Below are 20,343 nucleotides of genomic sequence, written 5' to 3' on the forward strand. Positions count from 1 at the left end.
GTATTTTAAGGCTCTTGGCATTCCGCGATCGTTTTGCTATATGATAACAACTAGCATTCCTAATCATTGTAATACACGTGTATGTATAATACGAATTATACATGCTTCATCGAACCTACAGCGACAGATGGGAGCTGCGAGCAACGAACACTTTGGTATTCCACGAGGCTGAAGTTGGTAACGTTAACGGAACAAAAGATGAGGGAAAATTTGTTATTGTAAAATTTTAGAAGGACTTTCAAGAGGTTGGATTTGCAAAAATATAACTATGTTTTGTTTATTACGGTTTACTAAATTTCAGACAATCCCTCAAAAATTGCGAAGCAACAATTTCTCATAAACATACAACGTTACAGTAACGTTACTGACTTCAACCACATGTTAATTCTGGCATCGGCGTTACGAAACTTCGCGTTTGCAACGCCGCAACGATTCCACTTATGAAATATAATTTCATTGCGACAAACAAACCGATTTTTATAAATTCATGGTGAAATCAAATGTAGGTATATACAATATACATATATATGAAAATTTAAATTCATCGCACCTGTTGAGCGAAGAACGACGCAAATCTGATTTCGATTCATTTTCACGTCGTACGTCGATTGTGATTTGGCAGAGTTTCCACTTATGCATCCCTCCATCGGTCTAGGAAACGCAACTAAGTAAATCAGGTTATAGAAGTTCATAAGCATGCTATTTTCTGTCGATGAAAGTCTTCAAGTTGATTTAATTATATTTAGAGCGTCACGTGCAATGGAATTCAATTTTCAAAAGCTTTTACAAAATGATTCGTCAACCACAAGAAAAGAACGAAGAATAATGACAATAATAGTAATAATAAAATAACATTGTTACGACACAAAACCCGCTAGAATTTCAGTTAACGGAAACCGAGGGAAACCGACGGAAACACTGCGTAATAACCGCATCGCGTAAATTACTCTAGAAATATGAGTATTCTACATATAATATAACACAGTTTAATTCTCTCTCTATCTGTCCAATTTTTTTTATAAGCTATTAGTATTACATTTTCTTTGTCGCAGTTTGTTAAGCAGTCTCGTTCTTGAAGCAGTGTTTCAACAACGTCAAATCCATCGGCAACGCCACGGTGTTGTTTTGCGATAAAGAAGCTCATTCCGCGAATACGGATGTTACATAAAACAATCACAATCACAATCACAAGAAAAAAAAACAAAAACCGCGGGTAATTTGATGCAACGATAGGAAGGTTTAGCGCTGAATTCGAACGAGCACCGCCCACCGGGACAAGGCTGCTGATTCTGGATGCGGTAAACCGATCACGTCGATTGCACCGAGCACACTGAGTTGAGTCTAGTGAGCCAAGAGACAGCCGGCCGAGTGGCTGGCAGCCGCTGGCTGGCTTTGGTGGGCTTTGAAACATCACGAACGCCGCCGTCGCGCCCGCAATATGCACCGACAACCGGCGACCGCACTCGCCGCCTTGCCAGGCACAATGTTTCTTCGTTTTCCCTCGGTAGGTAGGAACGTATTACGTACGTCCCGGGCTCGCACACACGCCTGATTCTAATCTCTCGCATATCGAAGATCGAGGAACGTACGTTGACCCGTCGTTGCTATCATCGGTCACCGCAGGTTGACCCTTTCCGAATCCTTCCTGACGTGAGAACACGTACGAGGACTGCTGCCTTTCGCAATCTGACGGACGTGTGTAACAGGTGCCAAAGAGTCGAGGGGTTTGATTCAACGAGATGTAAACCCGAGCGGCGCAACTTGGTCCTTAAACGTATGCTGATTCCTAAATCTTGACGCCGTTATAACGTTTGAGAGACTATGCGAAGCAAGGAATGCGCGTGTAGGTATGTACGAAAGATCGTTGCAGGCTGCGTTTTGGTGATGATAACGTATTTTGTCACGTATTGATATCGAAACGGACTTTTTGATCCGTGGTTTCAGTCGTCGGTTTGCGCTAACGCGCTTTTACCGCGTATTATTGTTGTCCGGGAGAAGAAGGAAAAAAGAAAAGAAATCGACAACCGGTTTGTTGGAAAAAGTACACGCGTAGTTTTCACCGTCGCGACACGTAAACCTGAAACGTAAACGTGAAAGAGAAATGGGAAATGGGGAAAAAGAGTAACGCGAGGGAGCGCTTTGAAATCGGAAGCCCGGTGAGACCTTGTCGTATCCTTGTCGCTCAATGGTTAGCCAGTTAGCTTTGAAATTTGAAGTTTCCAACCGAGGCAATTACAGGAATGTACATACCTGCGTACTCGAAACGTAGAATGCAGGGTAAACTTCACCATCGTCGAGTGGGTGGTACTCAAATTAACGAGTATGTTATACTATATGTACACCGCGTGTCTGTTTTATGTACATTGTACATACATATAATTGTAAACAGCAGAGTATGAAAGGGAAGGAAAAAATGTCGTACAAGTGAGAAATACATGTGTGTATAAGTTGAATTTGACGAAGGAGAAAAGTTATACGAATTACACGGGTGAAATCAAGCTGTAATTACCTAGCATTCAAAGTCGGACGAGCCAAAGCGGAAGTTTGCACCTTGCGACAGCGAAATCGTTTTTTTGTAAAATAGCAATTCGTTCAATTCGTAGACAACTATCATGAGTTCGCGGTAACGGATTGACTGACGATGCCTTTAAAAAAGCTCGAAACTACGGTCGTGTGATTGTTGTAAAACCATTGGACTGAATTAAAAAAAAAAAAATATCAACTTATCTGAATCTGTTACACCTTTCCAAGAAATCTCTTAAATAACCAATATAATCCTTGAGAGGTAAAGATTGACCAGAACACGCACACTTGACTCAACACCCAATAAGAATAAGAGAAGCACATACGTTAAGAAGAGCGTTTGGAAAAACTATCAATAACTCGTAAACTCGTAAGATTAACATCAATTATGGGGGTCACAAACTGCAACGGACTCCATTCCGAGCGAACAACAGCATGGCAAATATAATATAATAAAATACGTATGTACATATGTACGTTTATACTAATTGCGCAAAGAATTCTTGGCAGAGTCATTGTACCGGGGTTGACCCGACTGCGGTTTGTTGCGAGTATAACCTACGTACAAGGCACAATTGTGCACACATAATTGCTGTAGGTGTCGGAGTTTTAAGCAAACCGTCCGTCCGCTGTCAGCAGGGAGAATAAAAAAATAAAAAATTAAATATTAATAAAAAGAAATGAAAGATTATCGCCTGTGTATGACGGGTGGGCTAATTACGAACAAATATTTTCACAGATATACCGCAAATCCCTGGTGTGGCAAGTCGATAGATACTGTGCATTATTGTATGCTGTACGTGCAGCATCGATCAAAATTAACGATTGCTCAATGAACTTGATAATATACCGTTATCTTTGTGCTAAATAAAACACGCCTGATGACTAACCAGCGATTACACGTAATGCCCATGTAAAACCGTCGCCTGCGCAGCAGCGACACACATACGTACGTTATTTTCTCTACCCTCAGTTATAAACAGTTTTGACGCGATTCGCCAGTCTTTATATCGCATCGAAACGAATTGGTATCCATGGAAAAATACAAATAAAATAACTCTGTATGTCTACCTAAATGTGTACTTTCGTTTACATTGTACCTGTACAAAGATTAATGCAACGAGATAACAACAGGCATGGGTCGAAATTCATGAATGATTAAGAATACAATCAAGTATTTTGTTTGCTTGCTTCCTACGGAAAGATAAGGCCAATAAAATACAGGCTCGAGACAACACCCTTTGCATATTTTCATGCAACTTTGTACGCGTATCGTTTCTTACACCAAATCGAAATAAATGAAATCTTCTTCTACCTACGACAAAAAAACAACAGTTAATATGAAGAATTAATTGCAGATAGGATTCTGAATACGTATCTTGCTACAAATAGTGCAACATAACGACATGTGTAACATTTGCCGTAGGATATTAAACTTTACGTTTCCTGCGTTTGAATAATAATATATCATCGAGTTATATTATAATCGCATTCGGCATGAATCGAATAATGTAATCATACAAATGAACGAACGATAATTTATGGACGGCTATTTGTTCTTCTAGACATAAAATCGATAGATTCATGTGTTTGAATTGTGTTTTACGATTCTGGCAAATTCCACACTGGAGTGTGTTATCAAACACATTGGTTAAAAATTCATATCCGCAAGGTTTCTCCTCGCATCTGCCGTCTATTCAGGAATGCTCTTTGGCCACGAATATCACTCGTAAATTTTTACCCGTACGATCGTACCCATCAACCGGCTATTGGCAAATAAAAATTTTCGAGTGGTAAACGAAATCCAGAATAGCAGAGTGACGAAATTTCACGACTCGCAAACCAAACAAAGAGAATTTGAATAATAACCAGTTTTTTCTACACATCTCGAAAAAAACTCGAAAGTCGTATAGGTAAGCGTAACAACTTTACGACTTTCGTGTGAATTTTTCTAGAATATTTTTTTTCTCTGTAATAATACGTACAAATAAGTTTGATAATTAAACTTGGTTCACTTAATTAAAAATATTGTAATAATTGAGTAAGAAATGCGTAAGCAAATTTCGAAATAGCATGATTGACGTTATATAGAACATAAATACCGCTGGTTAATAGAAATTAGGGGCTAACATTACGTTCCAGAAGTTGGTAGAGCGAATCGTTTAAACCGTGGTAGTATTATTCGCGGTCAATTAATTATAATACAATAACTTTGTCAAAGTTATACTTTGGAAAGTTCAATTTAACGCTACAAATTCACGACACATTGTACGTACGCGAATGCGCAACTTGTGTACAAAGGTGATAGTTACAAATTTGCCTTGCGATATAAATCCAAGGGCGAATTCGTAACAAAAAAAGCGGAGACAACAATTGCGTCACGATGTTGAGAAGTTTGTTTACCGAGCGTGTTCAAATCGTCGTCCGGAGCTGGAAATAGCGAACCGCAACTGTTCTATATTATCCTACCGTGAGATTGGAAATATCCCGGACACGATGTCAGATCCAGATGCGTATGACGCACTGAAGCGGTACCAGTGCTGCCATTATTATCACTGGTCATAATTAAGGTCGACTAAATAATTTCATACTTTATTTATAAGATTAATCGATCATCTTACGTACTTCTCCCTGCGCGACCCTGTGCATAAAATGAAAGGCTGAATCAAAAGTGATTAAAACATTGACGGGGAACCGTCTGATAAATTTACGAAAAATTTTCGTCCAACAAATGCTCGCAGAGATCGCTTCGGGGAGTTCTAATGTATTCCAAGATTCTAATTGTCGTAAAACTCCCCTCAGTTGAGTAAAAACTAGAAACACATATAAAATAAAATTACCAGTGTACGATCAAACTTGGGACCAAAATTAAAACATCAAGTTGGCAAAAGTGCATAACGAAGTCTTTAACTGGGTGCCAAGGTGAGTGGAAACGCGCCAAGGTAACGTTCAGCTTATAAGTATAAGTAGGGTATGCCTATGACAATCGGCGCTGTTCGCAATAGTTTGCAAAACGAGACACGCGCCTGCCGATAGCGAATCGAGTGAGTCGATGCAGGTGGTCGTCGTCCATGTCAGATATTAAAATCGCGCTGAAAACGGCAACGTCAAATAGCCATGTATTCGCCAAGTATAAACTCCCGTCGCGATCGACAGCTGATTTCATTGCGTTACATATATGTGTGTGTGTGTGTGTATATATATATTTATGTATCGACTGCGGTGCTGACGAAGACTCGATCATTCCCCTCGTCGATCGCCACGTAGGTAGGTAGAGATAGGTAGGTTCGTCGCCTAGCCCCGCGAATCTATTCACTCACCGAACATCCTTTCGTGTGTGTCATATATATATATATATATTATATATTATATCAAATCGACCGACTACGTGCAATTATATTATTATCACCGGAAGGCGCGCGTGGAATTTCAATTATAATCCATTGTTTTCGCCACGTACATGTACGTATAATTGTTATCATACCCTGAAAGCGATACGTGCCAGTCTCTGCGTATTTATACATACATACATACACATAATATGCGTACATGCATAAATGTCTGTGTAATTCAATTCCTAGAACGTATTGTTCCAATCAATTTCGCGAGCACTGTGCACAGTTACGGCTTAGTAAAACAAGCAAAACAAGTAAAACAATTCGAACAAGCACGTAAATACATATTTTGTTACTTTTATTCTGCCTTCCAATTTTATCCTTATGTGGTATATCGACATCGCACATGTGTGTACGTTCCGTAAAATGAAGGGTAAAGAGTAATAAAGACTAATAATAATAATTTGAAAAAAAAAAGAGAAAAAAATCGAACACGAGACTCGGACGCACGTGCGAAAAGGCGTAGAGATAGGATGTATCTTCGCCTTGTGCCGAGGCGAGGCACGATTGATGCTTCGAACAGCGTGCGCGAAGAGAACGTTGTACGCGTGACAAATTACACGAAACTTAACAGCCAGTAATCAGCACCAGCTTTAGAAGGCCTTATTTTCGCAATTAATATTTATCGTGTTGAAGAGAGTTGAACGTGTTGTCCTGCAGCTTTTACACGTTGTAATGTATAACACGAGTAAATAATAATATTAAAAGTCTGCGTGTGAAAAAAAATGAAAAATAAAAAAAACCCAATGACAAATAGAAAGGAGAGATGACAGAAATTTGAAAATAGAAATAAATAAATTCAATCTTTCAGGGATAAGGAAACCAATAACAACCAGAATATGATGCAACAACGAACAACAATCGAGACGCCGACGGCCACGTAGCACTTTGTACACTCGGCTTCCATACGTGAACACGTGGCACCGTGCTACGCAGCAGCACCAATATCTCTGTTCAAGCGTGGGTCACGACGACGACGGCAACAGCACCGATAGCGTATCTCATTTTATTACACGTACGCACGTATATATGCCTGTGGTAGGATAAGCTCAAGCGACGGAAAAAGAATTTTTAAAACTAACCATCGTGTACCTACTCCTACCTACTCCGATAACACATCTACTACTTCTCACAGGATTCCTACACACATGCGCGGTGTGCAAAGAGAGGATAGGAAAATGTCAGACAAGTGTACGGGAGGGCAAGGCCATATTGGGGCCATTCCTCTGCAAAGACATTACGTAATAATTAGATTTACGTTTGGCTGTATAATGAGAACTCGAAAATACCAATTCATTATACCGAAATCGGTTTGTAATCGCTGAACCAATTTAGCGCCACAAAGGTCGATAATCGTGAGAATATCAAGGTCAGGTCCGATTCATACGCGCTCTATAAGATACATGAATATATTTATGAAAATAAGGAAAAGAAGAAACTTTCCCAGTGGAGATTCCATGTCCCTTTTTACCGACTTTTAAATAGTTTCGTGCCGCTGACCGTGCATACGTGTATAACGTATGTATACCCTTAGCCTACAATCTGATGGGCGATGGTAATTCCACTTCATTATCGGTATCGCGGTTAATTCTTTCCTCGTGATGACGATAGACGGTCTACATTAGACGCTGCTCTTTTCATCTTGGCTGAAACTCGAGAACTTTCAACGTCGCTTTATTCCTGATTCTTATTCCAGCGTCGCGAGAAAACTTCGGATAATATTTTGTACGAAATGGAAAGTCTTTCATTTTTTGAAAACGACTTTATTCTATCAGGCAAAAGCTCTCAGGAAACATTTTAAAAACGTACTTGGTCGAAATCAATAAGGAATACCCTCGTAAATCGCGTGATGTTTTACCAATCCTTCGGTACATAATAGCGTGCGAGAATTTCATTTGCGTCTCACTGACGGAACGAACCTTTTTCCTTCATCATTAGAATGAACAACATGTACTTACTTATACCGTCTTTTGCGACGAGGCGTACAACCAGAATTTAAATCTACAATTATTGTTGTTCGAACAAATTTTTATAATCCCAACGAATTTTTCAACGCATATATCGTGAAAAAGATACGTTATTGGATATTTCGGTGGAAATTTTTGTATTTATATTTTTGTAAATTTCTGAAGTTTTTGATTGCCGAAATTTCAGAATTCACAACAATATTACCCACATGCCAATCATTTCCACGCCATTTGATAACAAACTATTTACAAATCTGTAATAAGATTTGAGTAATCTGTTAAAAACCCTGCTCAACACTTACAAAAAACTCAGATATCGATAAAAGAAGTCGATTGAATGATCTGTCGCATTTCGTCCGCTTTACAGTACCCGTAGTGACTGTCAGTTGAAAAAAAAAAGTTGTACGATCTGTGTATGCGGGAATAAGCGTAAATACTCACCTCCGATACTTGCCTGTTACCTGAATACTCCATACAGAAAATATCCACAAGGGTTCGTTTAAAAATTTATACTGTTTATCTCACAGTAGTACATATTAAATGAAATTGTTTTAAGAGACCGTCATAGGCCGCACAATAATCCGATCCACTGTATTCCAACACTGCATCCAATAAGGGGGGAGGTGGGGGGAAGGTGGTTATGTACTTATTTTTTTTTTTTTCGTTTCCTCTACCAACAAATCCTTCGGCATAAATTTTGGGAAATTTTGTGCATATACAGGGTACCACCAATACAATCACATATCACTGAACTTTGTTTAACTTCTTCAAGATCACTGTAAATTTTAACGTCACTTCATCACTGTTTAACGTTTATTATTTATTATCATACACACTTGACCAGCATCCTCAAAATGGCATCCTGTTATCCTGCTGTACAATGGTGGAAGATGTAATAATGAAAATAGTAATTTATTACGCAAAAAATACCCAGATCGTACTCGAGATGTTGCGAATTTTATAATCAAGGGTCGAAAATCTAAGGCTGCTGGTTTTCAAGCGTCAGAGTTTACGTAAATTTGCCGACTCACGTTAATGAGCCTACCTCAATAACCCACGCGTTGCGGTGTTTGTTTGCGGAATAGAGAGTTTTGAAATTGCATTCTAATCGGGTCGCGTTTGCGAGCTACTGTCAAATCTTTCGAATCCATCTAACGGCGGAGGAACGATTGGCGAGACCGCGAAGGTCGCGACCTCCGCAAGGTACGGTGATTCCTTATTATTTAAAAGAGTAGCATTAAAACGATTCGAGCGATGAGGAAGAGGAGAAGAAGGAGGAGGACGAGGAGGAGGCGGAGACAGACAAATGGGCGTCTGTCCAAATACCGTTCAGATTAGCCTCAGAGAGGCAGATAGTCTAGCGAGTGAATGAAATGTAATCCAGGGACACTGCGGGCATTATTCATTTATACAACTAACCAACGAGCAGCTCGTTCCACCTCGCCTTCGTCTAGAACCTATAAAATATACTCCCACCATGCTGATCTTCTCGCATATAACGCCGTATCGCTTACACGTATAGTCAATGAGACTCCAGAGTGAAATCATTCGGTATTTTCCGCGTTGCGAGCTGTCCGTGTTTCACTAACAATCCTCTGATACGGTACTAAAAGGACACCCAAAGTTACGTTTACCGCATCTCCGTGTACATATAAAGTATTCTTTTCGATCCGCTTTAAGCCTATAGCTGCGCAGTGAACGAGTATAAGACGAAACTAGGGACTGCGGAGTATTGAAAAACAAAAGGTAAATTACAGTATGATGAATAATGGTTTCAGAAGAGTTGTATGTGAAATAAGAGAAACAAAATTATATATACGTCCTCAACAATACCGACGACTTAATCTGCGAAGATCGTCCACTTAATCAATTGCAACCGTTTTAAATTTCATTCCAGACATGTTTTGTGTTGTGAATATTTATACATATACATCTAATATAATCAAGGCTATGCGCAAAACACGACGACGAATCGCATTCAGGTTTACAATCAAAGAAAACGCTCTTTTCGCGGGTATGAAAAATGGATCAAAGATTCTAACGTACACTCGACCGAAAAAGAAAAATCGAGGAAAGATCATTACCAACGTTTTCACGTTATGCAAACACGATAATCGCCTTTCAAATTTTACCAAAATCGGGCATAAAAAAAAAAAAATAAAATACTATCGGTATAATTTTCAAACTGGTTCGACAAACAAATATTTTTCTATCCAAATTAATGTTTCGATAAAAGCTGATTTACTCACACTCATCACGCGCACACCTCACAACTTGCCGACCGAAGCAGACATTTTTGTTTCTTCATCAGTAGAAACACGAATGTTTGAATTTTGTTTTTCTTTCAAAGCCAGTATTTATAATACATAAATGAAAGGTATCATCCCAGTCGAATAATATCGAATCAAGGATAATAAACTCTCGGAAATCACGCATTGGAAATTTTTCGCGAGGCTGCTTTGCTGATACCAATATAACGAGATGACTGTAAAATACTTGTCTGTATTCAACCTTGTTAATCGAGTCAGGAAATTTAGGCATGGACAAATAGCATCTGATCCGTTGGAGGACGAGACGATTTTGTTGCCAAAACTGGCTTCTGTACTCTGAGACACGTTTGCATATATACATATATATAATTATTCCAATTTATAAGATAATAAAAACAAAGATGTCAATATAATACGGGAATTAGGCAGCTTCTCCAAACCAACACTCGGGGAATAAAAAAAAAAAGAATTTTAATTAACGCACGACGTTTATTTCCGCAACATTGTTAGTTTCAATTTCTTTTTTTTTTCTTTCTTTCTTTGTTTTTAAAACTTCTTGAGAATGTTTTGTCAACTGCAACGATCACCAGTCGTCGTAGCTTGCGGAATAAATGCGTACACATGTGTATAAGACGAAATGCGACAGGTCGAGAATGCATTTTGCAACTCACTCACTCACGCACGTACGCGGACTCGAATCGGAAATCGAAAGGACGTGGAAGGATGAAAGGGGAGGTGATATAATTAACGACAATAAAAAGCTTAGAAGATCGCAACGTACCCGTGGGGGGGAAACCTATGCTGAAGATGCTGTGGCTCGTAGTACTGTGTTGTGAGGGCTCTTTCGTCCAGGGTGTGCTCGGTGGCGTGAGCCTTCGCAGCGGATTTAATGTCCATGAACGCGACCGTCGCTGAGGCACCCCCGGTGCCCGTCGACCCGACGCTCCCGACGCCGACGCCGCCGACACCGACGCCCCCGCCCTCGCTCCCCTCACCGCCGGAGCTCCCATCGACGGGGCATTCTTCTCCCCGTGGCAGCAGCTTGACGCTTTGTACGCGTCCATACCTGTAACGAGATAACAAACGACAATAAATAAAAATCGTCCGGTTTACATTTTAACAATAAATATAGGTAGGTACAGGTTTAACGTCGTCAAATTCGAAACCTTTAAATATCGTAAATCAAATCTTGACCTTACAACGTTCTCAATCTAGGTACATGTGTGTTACATAGGTATATACGGCAATGCCTAACGTCTCGCGCGAATGCGCCGATAAACCTACTGCTTTCACCCACATGCACTGTGTATATATGTTTGAAAAATATGACTGCTGTATGAGAGGCGTGCACAGCACGAATGAACGTGACAATCGGTGACTAGGTGTTGTACCGCCTGCCGTTTCGCTAAGGAGAAGAGCGAGGAGACTCGGGGAACAGGTGATTGATGCCCATGTGGGTTAAGGGGGGCGGAGGGGCGAAGGGGGGGGGGAGGGGTTGGACGGAGAGGGAGAACGCTGCAAAGAACTGGTGCTTGGATATAAATATTTCAAAATGTCTAAACGCTGACATCACCTGCGGTCACGTATAGGACGGACGTTTCGTAGTTGCAGGTACGAGGGTTCAGGTCTATAGCCGTTGAAAGCGCACACTCGCAAAACGAGCACGCATAAATCGCGGTTACAACTCCGTTACTCGCCTGTATACATTTTCTATAAATATATACATCGTATATCCAATGAGAAAGAGGAACGGAAAGAGCGGGGTTAGAAATCGGGATGCATCCATCATTGGTGGGGAACTGTTATAGATACGTCAACGAGGTTAGCCAATGCCATTCAGAATCGGTTGTATCGAATCAGATAATCTTTCGTTTTGGAATACCGCTACCAAGTACACGCGTTGCACAGTTATTTTTCGCTTGTATAACAGGAATGCAAGGAAAGATTTGCAAAGCGTGTTTTCGTAACTTACTCGATAGAAATTTTACGCTGTTCTTGGATTGCGCGGAAAAATGGACATCTGCTTGTAAATTAGAAGCAGGTAGTGATAGATAGGAGGACGAAAAAAATCACCTTGATAACGCTGTATCGTAACTGTATCCATAACGTTTTTGCATAGTAGGTAATTGTATGTACATCGATAACCGAATATATATTTAATATACCTGACGAAATGTCAATATGTACAAGCAATTATGGATTAGTTAGGTGGAAAGAAACATTATACAGAGTTATAAAAATTATATGCCTTGCGATGGCACGAATTGCGAGGTGAAAAAAAAATACCTCAACGCCATATATCAGGAAAACGATGCTGCTGGCCTTGACTTTAAGCCAGCATCCTAGAGAATATACCAGCAAAATTCGTTACGTGTTTCTCGCAGCCCGTGCCAGGCTCCTGTTTGTTTAATGTCATTTTTTTTTTTTTCTTTTTTTTGAGCCCCCCCCCAAGGATCGAGTTGCTCGTTAATAATTATTGTCATTCGTATACGTCCGTACAAGCCTTGCCGCTACGTACAAAAGTAATTTCCGAATACGTCACGGCCTAGCAAGGACGATCTTCCTCAGTCGGAGGAAGGATCGTCTAACGGATACAGCAGGCAGTTCCTTGAAATGAGCCATATCTTCGAAATAATACCGGGGCTCAGAGTAACAAATAAATGGGAAAAACAGAGTGATAAAACTCGTCGTGTCGTACGGTGAAAAGAGGAAAGTACGAGCATCTCGTACACGCTAACTTATCCGTGGCACAGACATGTATGTAAGAAAGTTGCACATTTCGTCGTAACATTTAGATTCAAATGACGGGTATAAGAAGAAGGCGAAGAAGAAGATGAAAAAGAAAACGAATAAAAGGTGAACGTGGACGCGTACCTAGGCTCGCCGTTGCTCGAAAGAAGATGAGGGAAGATAAAAAATAAAAATAAGAAATTATAGTGAAAAAGAAATAATAAAGAAACGATTCAAATAGAATCTCGGTTAATTATCGAACGAGAATAAGACCGAGAATAGCTAGCTATCAAAGGCAGCGCCGGGGTCAAAAGTTTTCCATCTCCGTTTGTGGATCCATAAAGATAAAAATTCTCGGATGTTTTTGTCGAGAGAGGCCATGACGGCCCGGCCGAGCGGAGTAGGTACTCGGGAGTGGGAATGAAATACGGATAAACACAGAAGAGGACCGCGTAGTGGGGATGCCGACGCAGCTCGACGCCGACGACGACGCGAGGGTCGTTCCTGGGAGGAGTGGTGAGGGGTGTTGAGGAGGTTGAGGCGAAGGTGGAGGTGGAGGAGCGTTGCGCAGGCGCGGCGTCCCGGGCAGCGTCCGCCTCGTCCGGGGAGTAGCTCGTGCCTAGTCGCGGGAGTCGCACGTCCCCTCGTTTCGCTCTCTGCTTGGAATTATCATTAAACGACATCACGTCGTCAGAGTAAAAATCTTAATATCAATTTTTATACAACAAGAACAACAACAGAGCATCGAGTGTATCCGTTTTCTTACATTATTTTATACAAAATACTTGCGATCAAATCTGCACAGTATTATATTCACGTTTTCTAGATCCCTTATCATTTTGCTGATATTACAGAAAACCGTACTGTAGCCCGACTATTCGTATAACTATCGTTTATATATCGAGATGAGAATAGTAAGAAAATTCGTACACCTTACCGACGTAGAGTTATTATAAGTAGAGAGTTTTTCGGCCTGGTGTTTTAGTAAGAGATACCGAAAGCCCAGAGAAAAACCTACGATCGACGTTCATAGGAGTTTGTTCATTAAAAAAAAAATTAATTATTTGCACGCCTTTTTACGAAAAGCATTCGGATTATTTATATAAAATTATCATCAATGAAGATTTTAAGGATTACACACAGTAACACGATATTCGGATGCTTTGGTGTGCCTGCCCATGGTTACATAATTATTTACTGGATTACACACACGGAAATGGCGGCTGCTTTGCTGGAAGCAAGATGGGTGGGGCTCGTCTCTCGAAGCTTCGGAGTCACCGTCGCCGCCGTCGCTGCCGTTCTTTTTGCCCTCCTTATTTTTGGGGCTTCGCTGGGAAAGATAGATCATCCCTCTGCACGCCAGTGTGTTCGTTGGTTGGTTTGAATTCGTTTTTTTTTTTCTTTCTTTTTTGTTCATGTCCCAAGGATAACGAATAAAACGCAACGCGATTATCCATCCGTCCATACAATACGTGGTGTTGAGTGTGTCCCGACGAAAAGTCAAGGTCTCATATTCGTTACGTACAATTTAAAGGGAGAAAAGAGAGTAAATCCCTCCGTACGACGCACACTCGTATGATCTACAAACTTCCCCGTCTTCTGCGACAAACATTATAATGAGAACACGGGGGTTCTTTCAATGCCAGAGAGAGAAATATGCGTCGCTTCGTCATCGAACGAACGAGGAACAGTGAACAGTTCTTTCTCCCCCCCCCCCCCCCCTTCTCGCTACATCTCTCTCTCTCTCTTTCTCTCGGTGTGTAGGTGTGCGCGAGGATGACACGTTGATAACCGCGGCCACGTACGCAATACCTACAGGGGAATAAATACGTGCGTCGACCAAGTCCACGTCGCATCGCGATCGTCATCGCTCCGAAGGACCGTGGCTAAAGCTGGCGAAGCCAGTCAGACAACCCAGCGAGTTTCCGTGCGGCCGCCGGAGCCCCTTTCTTCTCACGACGCACGCAAGCGCGGCAAGAGTCAGGAACACGAACGAACGAAGTCCGACGCACACAAGCTATCCCCGGGGCCTCTCTTCAACGGTGCGGCGCACGGCATACGCATCCCCATCCAACTTCCACGGACTACGGCCTCTACGGAGTTCCTCGGTGAGGGACGGAAAGGGTATGGAAAGGGGAGGAGGGAAGGAAAGGAGGAGACGAGGTATAAACGCCACGATGGCGGGGCTGGCGAGCGAGCCTACGGGCCACGCCACGCCACTACAACTTCGCTCCGCTCCGCTCCACTCCACTCCACTCCAACCCGGCAAGCCTTGGCTCGCCAGGCTCTACTTGTCCCCCACTCTCGTGCAATTCCGCCGAGGAATCTTACACCCGAGGAAGACTCGCTCCCTGGCTGCTCCGACGACCCAATGGCGCGTTATTAGTAGAGGAGAGTACTTTGCTTGACGAAAAGTTTTATCAAGAAGAAACATTTGAGAGCGTAGTGTGGTTCCCGTCGTTGTTTTATAATGGAGTCCGGAAAATCGACGAATCTGTAGGTCAGGGTGGTTATTATGTAACTTTGGCCACCTTGCGTATGCATTCGATGGGCCGCGATGTAAACGACGTTTCACGCTACGAGACGAACGAAATAAAAAACATGCTCCTACAGTCATCGTCATCCCGCCACTGCTGATCGTGCGCGTCGCTTATAAATCGTTCTGTTTCGAAGCCCAGCGAATGCTTTCACGGAGTGGCCAAGTTGCGGAATAAAAATTATTAAACGTTGCTTTACGAACCGTCGGAACTGCTGGAAAATGAAAAAATTGACGAGAATTTTGTCGATGGTTACGTACATATTTATAATGCGTACAGCGGGAGAAAAAGAGAGAGAAAGAGACGATATCTTTGCATAGGCGGAACACAGAGATCCGTTGAAAAAAAAATTTGTCAATATTCTACGACAGTGAGTCTTGTGAGTGTGAAATGGTTGCAGATCTATCGTCACGATATGCACCGACTTATTATTCGTTTGGCCTGTAAGCCAAAAAGTGCCTTTGGTCCAAAGTCCATCGTCCATCATCCATCGTTCGTACATACATGCACAGGGTAAAATGTACGTAACCCCTCTAATTATGTCTCGCGCTATATACACGCGGAACAAGACAAAAACAATTATGACCGATGACGATTGTTATATCGATAAGGTTGCGAGGTTACGCAATGTTTTTGACATTATACGCGAAGGAAGCCATGTGACCCGGCGGTGTCGGGTCGATCGATCGATTGCGGTAAGCTGCGAGTGATGCGGAAAAATGTTATCGCTTTGATTTCGATCCGTCTCGGAAAATGGCTTGCAGAAAAGTAGCGATACGTAATTGCGCACAAATTCTACTCGCTGGTCTGTTTCTTCGTTTGGTGAACGCAATTACCCCCCTCCTAAGGGTGGGAGGAGGGTCTGTGTGTACCTTCCACGTCCGTGGCGGAAAGGTGAAGAGGAAATCAATAAGTCGGCATCCGATAGTTGACGACGAGTTGGCGAGAGTGGAGGTGGGAACAGAACCTGGAGAACCCGTCAGAGGCATCCGAAGAGTTTCGACGGGTTGACGTGCCGCGGAGGCGCATCATCGATTTCTGCATCAATAAAGAATATACAGACCTCGGGCCAAAGAAGAGCTGGCCTAAGTTTGGCATCACCGCCGCCACGGACACTTTTTAAATAATACGTTTTTTTTTCCCTTGTTATTCTTCTTCTCTCTTGATCTTTCTTGAAGGTTAGCGGGGCGCGTCGAAATCGCAGCGATACCGAGGCAACCAACCGTAAAAATCGCAGTACACACCTATACCTGAGAAGATCGCGTTAAGGAATACGAAATTAACGCAAATATGCAGATATACTCAGTCTATGAATAACCGTAACATAACCATACGTTGTTATCGAATATTCGACTACGCATACGCCAGAGTGTAAAATTCGAATGTCTAAAATAACCGTCTGGGAAAAACGAGGACGTGACGCACGTATCGCATCATACTAGCGGTGAAAACAACGCGCTATCGGTACGGGGGGATCAAAGTTGCTATCAGAGCGCGTGATAAAAGAGGACGGAGAGAGGGAAAAAAGGAAACAAACAAACTACAACTAGCGAGAGAGAGAACTAGCGAACCCCTGGGATACCTCGCGGCAGCGTTGAAATGGCCAGAGCTACGGAACTGCGACGGAGACGACATGGCAACGCTGCTATGACTCAGCTCCGCTCCTCGTTCCCCTTCCCCCGCCGAATATCGTTCCTCCTGTTCCGCGCAGCAGATCCCCACTCCCACCTTCTCTCTCTCTCTCTCTCTCTCTCACTCTCTCTCTCTCTCTGTCTCCCCCTCCTGGTATTGCCGCACTATCGCCTCGACCGCTGATGCCGGCGTTGCTGCTGCTGCTGTTGCTGTTCTTTCCTTTCCCCCCAGCGCATTGGTGGTAGAACAACGACGACGTGCGAAACGAACGAAAAAACCCAACGGGGCGGAGGAAAAAACATAAGACGTCGACGAAGAGGACCCGCCGCCATGCGACTCTTCGTCGCTATCGTATTCCTTGTGTATGTGTGTATAGATGCGATGTACATGCGTACATGTGTGCATCCACTGGTAACAATTGAACGATCAGAGCGGGCGGCCCGTGACGAAAGAGAAGAAAGAAGGCGAGGACGAGGGGAGGGGGAAGAAAAACTGGAGAGCGAGAGAGAGAGGCCGAAGGGAGCGGCGGTGTCAGCTGTGCTGCGAGTGACGTACCGTGGCGTGCATCTCTCGTAAAGTTTTTGTTGCACATCACGGACGATTATTATTCTCTCAATTCCGAGAGAGAGAAATATATAATCTCTTAAGATTCAGCCTCCGAAATATTCTTTTTCCCTAGTCGAGTTCAGCGTGACGACACGTTCTCGTTTTTGCCGAGTAATTTTCTGCGGCTCTATCGAAGCACGACGTTACCCGTCGCCAAACACCAAACCGTTTGGTTGGTTGGTTGGTTCTATGGCATGCAGCAGCGGAGTAGATTTGGCAACGTCGCGTTACACCTGCGACGACGCCCGCGTTCGTTCGTTCCTGCGTCTCTCGTTTTCTTCGCTTTTTCGGGCTTTGCAGAACCGCATTATACCCGCCGTGGCGTTGGCACCTCGTAAAACATCGTTATAAGTCTTCGACTCTCTCGGGGCCCCTCTCGATACCGTTGCAGCAATACCGTACCTACCTACCTTACTATCTGTCTCTGTTGCGTGTGTATAATGCTGCTACTTCCTCCGACTGCTACCACATTCCTTACGTCGCGTACAGATGCAAACGAAATATAATATTAGCAAGCGCGTTGTTAGCCCCGAGGTGTTGCCAGTTATCCGAGTTCCAAGATATTCGTTTTTCTCTTGCCTTCAACTACGGTTTTCTGTACAGACGCACACGAGCGCGAAAAGCATCGAGTAACGTAGAGGCGCTAATAGAATCGGTAAGCGATGATCTCACACGAGCATAAAACTGCACATAAATTTACCGATTAAATACAGTTTGTTTTTTTTTTTGTTCCTCTCCTCTGACAGAGAACAATTTTGCATATCGTAACTCCGCGCGATGTGACAACCAGTTAATCATAAGATTGTCGAATATTATTACACCGAATGTTTTCTCAAACCTGTTATTTCCCCAAGTTAAACATTAATACTGTTTTCGCGTGTATAAAAGTTTACTGGGTAATAACACTCTTTCGCAATATACACCGATTTTGCGACCATGCGACAAAAAATGCACTCAGAATCTAGACATGGGCCAGTTGAAATGTCACGAGAAAGCTACTTTGCCCGCCTTATAAATGGACAACCTTGAACCACGCGAACGGGACGGCTCGGTTAGAGGAGTAAGGGTCATAGCCGAGTAATTTGTCGCCATGACCAGGACCGTTTATTATAGAGAAATTTATAGGCGTGTGTCGAAGGCACGAGGTCGAGGATTACCGCCCTCCCCCTCGCCCCTGTGACCTCCCGCCCTCGTATCACCCCATTTTCTCAAACACCACGATATCCGATGAGCAAACAAATAAACAAACAAACAAATAAACAAACAAACAAAAACAAACAGACAGATAGTGATAATGTAGAAATAATTCGTCTCCCCCTGAACGGCGCGGCGTACGCCCGACGACTAAGGAAGGAAAGGAGATCTCCCCCTTCGACGAGTATAACGTATTCCGGCGAAAAGCCGAGAGGGAGAAACTTCGTTACGCCTTCTTCCGTATGATAATAATAATGATAATAATAATAACAATTTGTCTTCTATCGAAGCGTACCGTAGACTATAGGACATTTGTCCATACGCAGGTATTCGTTTTATTACAACCCTCGTACCTGCCGTTGCGTATATCCTAAATGCGATTCATAATTTATCCGCGTAGATATATATATATATATATATATATAAAATATATATATATATATATAACCAGTCGCGTATACCTGAACACAACAATCTGATTATACGACTCGCAAAATGCCAGGGATATAATTTATTGACCTCGTAAACGCGTGCGGAGGTCCGATTTCTTCCTATTCGAGACAGTGAGCTGAGCTGCATGACACGGCATGGTATGGTAGAGAAAGCTTGCCATTGTATTCCGCGAGTGCAACTAGCATATCTCTCTCGCTTCGCACTCGCGCGATTTGAACGTGAAAAATATTCGATCGGAATGTTTATATATTTTTTCTCTTTGTTTTTTGCTATTTTTTTTTTTTTTTTTCTTTTCCTCCCTGCACGGTTCAACAATTCAGCGCAATCGGGACACGGATGTGTGCATATTTCACTGTGTTATGAAAAATAAAGAGTGGGAGTAGAGGGAGCAGAAAACAGGAACGCATTCTGTTTTCCAAAGAGAGAAGAAGAACCCCCGACGCTCTCGCGCTTTACCCCCACATCGTATAACACACACAGTTCACTGAGAGAAATGAAGTTCAGAATTCTGGTACCTAATGCTAAATTCTATCGGCATACCCTTTACGCATATGACTTCGTACAAAAAAAATAGAGAATAATGATTTTAGTATGGCAATATTTATAAATGACATAAATCGCTAGTCACGTTTGGCATCACATAATGTAACACTCGGAAGGTGTACCATTCTTTGCACTGTTTGAAACCTAATCTAGTATGGTAGAAAATACTAACAAGTCGAATAGTAACTGATGTTTTACGCATTAATTAGTTTTGCTACTGATTGTGGCATATTTTCCATTAGCAATCATAATTTTAAAAACTCGGAATCCCATTATGTGCTCCTTTATGACACGTATCAGATTCTATGCTGGTATAGGTACGATTCTGGTATACATGGCGAGAGGTAACCGATAGTGAATAGTATATTTGGCCAGTGTGAAGCACTGATTACGATACTGTATGGCAATCCTTGACTATCTTCTTAGATTGCGTGATACATGTATAAGGCCATTTTAATGCCCAAGTGATACAAGCATTGTTAATCGTCACTAG

At 42.4% G+C, this 20,343-nt stretch overlaps 1 protein-coding gene and 1 long non-coding RNA gene across 5 annotated transcripts in view; one reads left to right on the forward strand and one right to left on the reverse strand.

Annotated features, from left to right (window-relative positions):
• The window catches only part of LOC124184349 (protein split ends-like), a 121,752-nt gene that overhangs the window by 34,473 nt on the left and 66,936 nt on the right, over positions 1 to 20,343 (reverse strand). The window contains exons 1-2 of one of the 4 annotated variants that reach the window (XM_046573953.1): positions 14,096 to 14,435; positions 10,937 to 11,221 (exon numbers count right to left, since the gene is read on the reverse strand). In XM_046573953.1, the coding sequence (XP_046429909.1) occupies positions 10,937 to 11,052 (116 nt within the window). In that variant the 5' untranslated portion in view covers positions 11,053 to 11,221; positions 14,096 to 14,435. Of the gene's footprint in view, positions 1 to 1,036; positions 1,313 to 10,936; positions 11,222 to 11,354; positions 11,524 to 14,095; positions 14,436 to 20,343 lie in introns of those variants that run through there. The other 3 variants (XM_046573972.1, XM_046573944.1, XM_046573963.1) reach the window with 3 other exon arrangements.
• Positions 5,526 to 6,999, forward strand: LOC124184382. The gene is made up of 2 exons (XR_006871179.1): positions 5,526 to 5,790; positions 6,730 to 6,999. It is a non-coding gene; the product is annotated as an uncharacterized LOC124184382 (long non-coding RNA).

Source organism: Neodiprion fabricii, chromosome 1 (genome assembly GCF_021155785.1).
Source record: "Neodiprion fabricii isolate iyNeoFabr1 chromosome 1, iyNeoFabr1.1, whole genome shotgun sequence".
In the NCBI taxonomy this organism is placed as follows: Eukaryota; Metazoa; Arthropoda; class Insecta; order Hymenoptera; family Diprionidae; genus Neodiprion; species Neodiprion fabricii.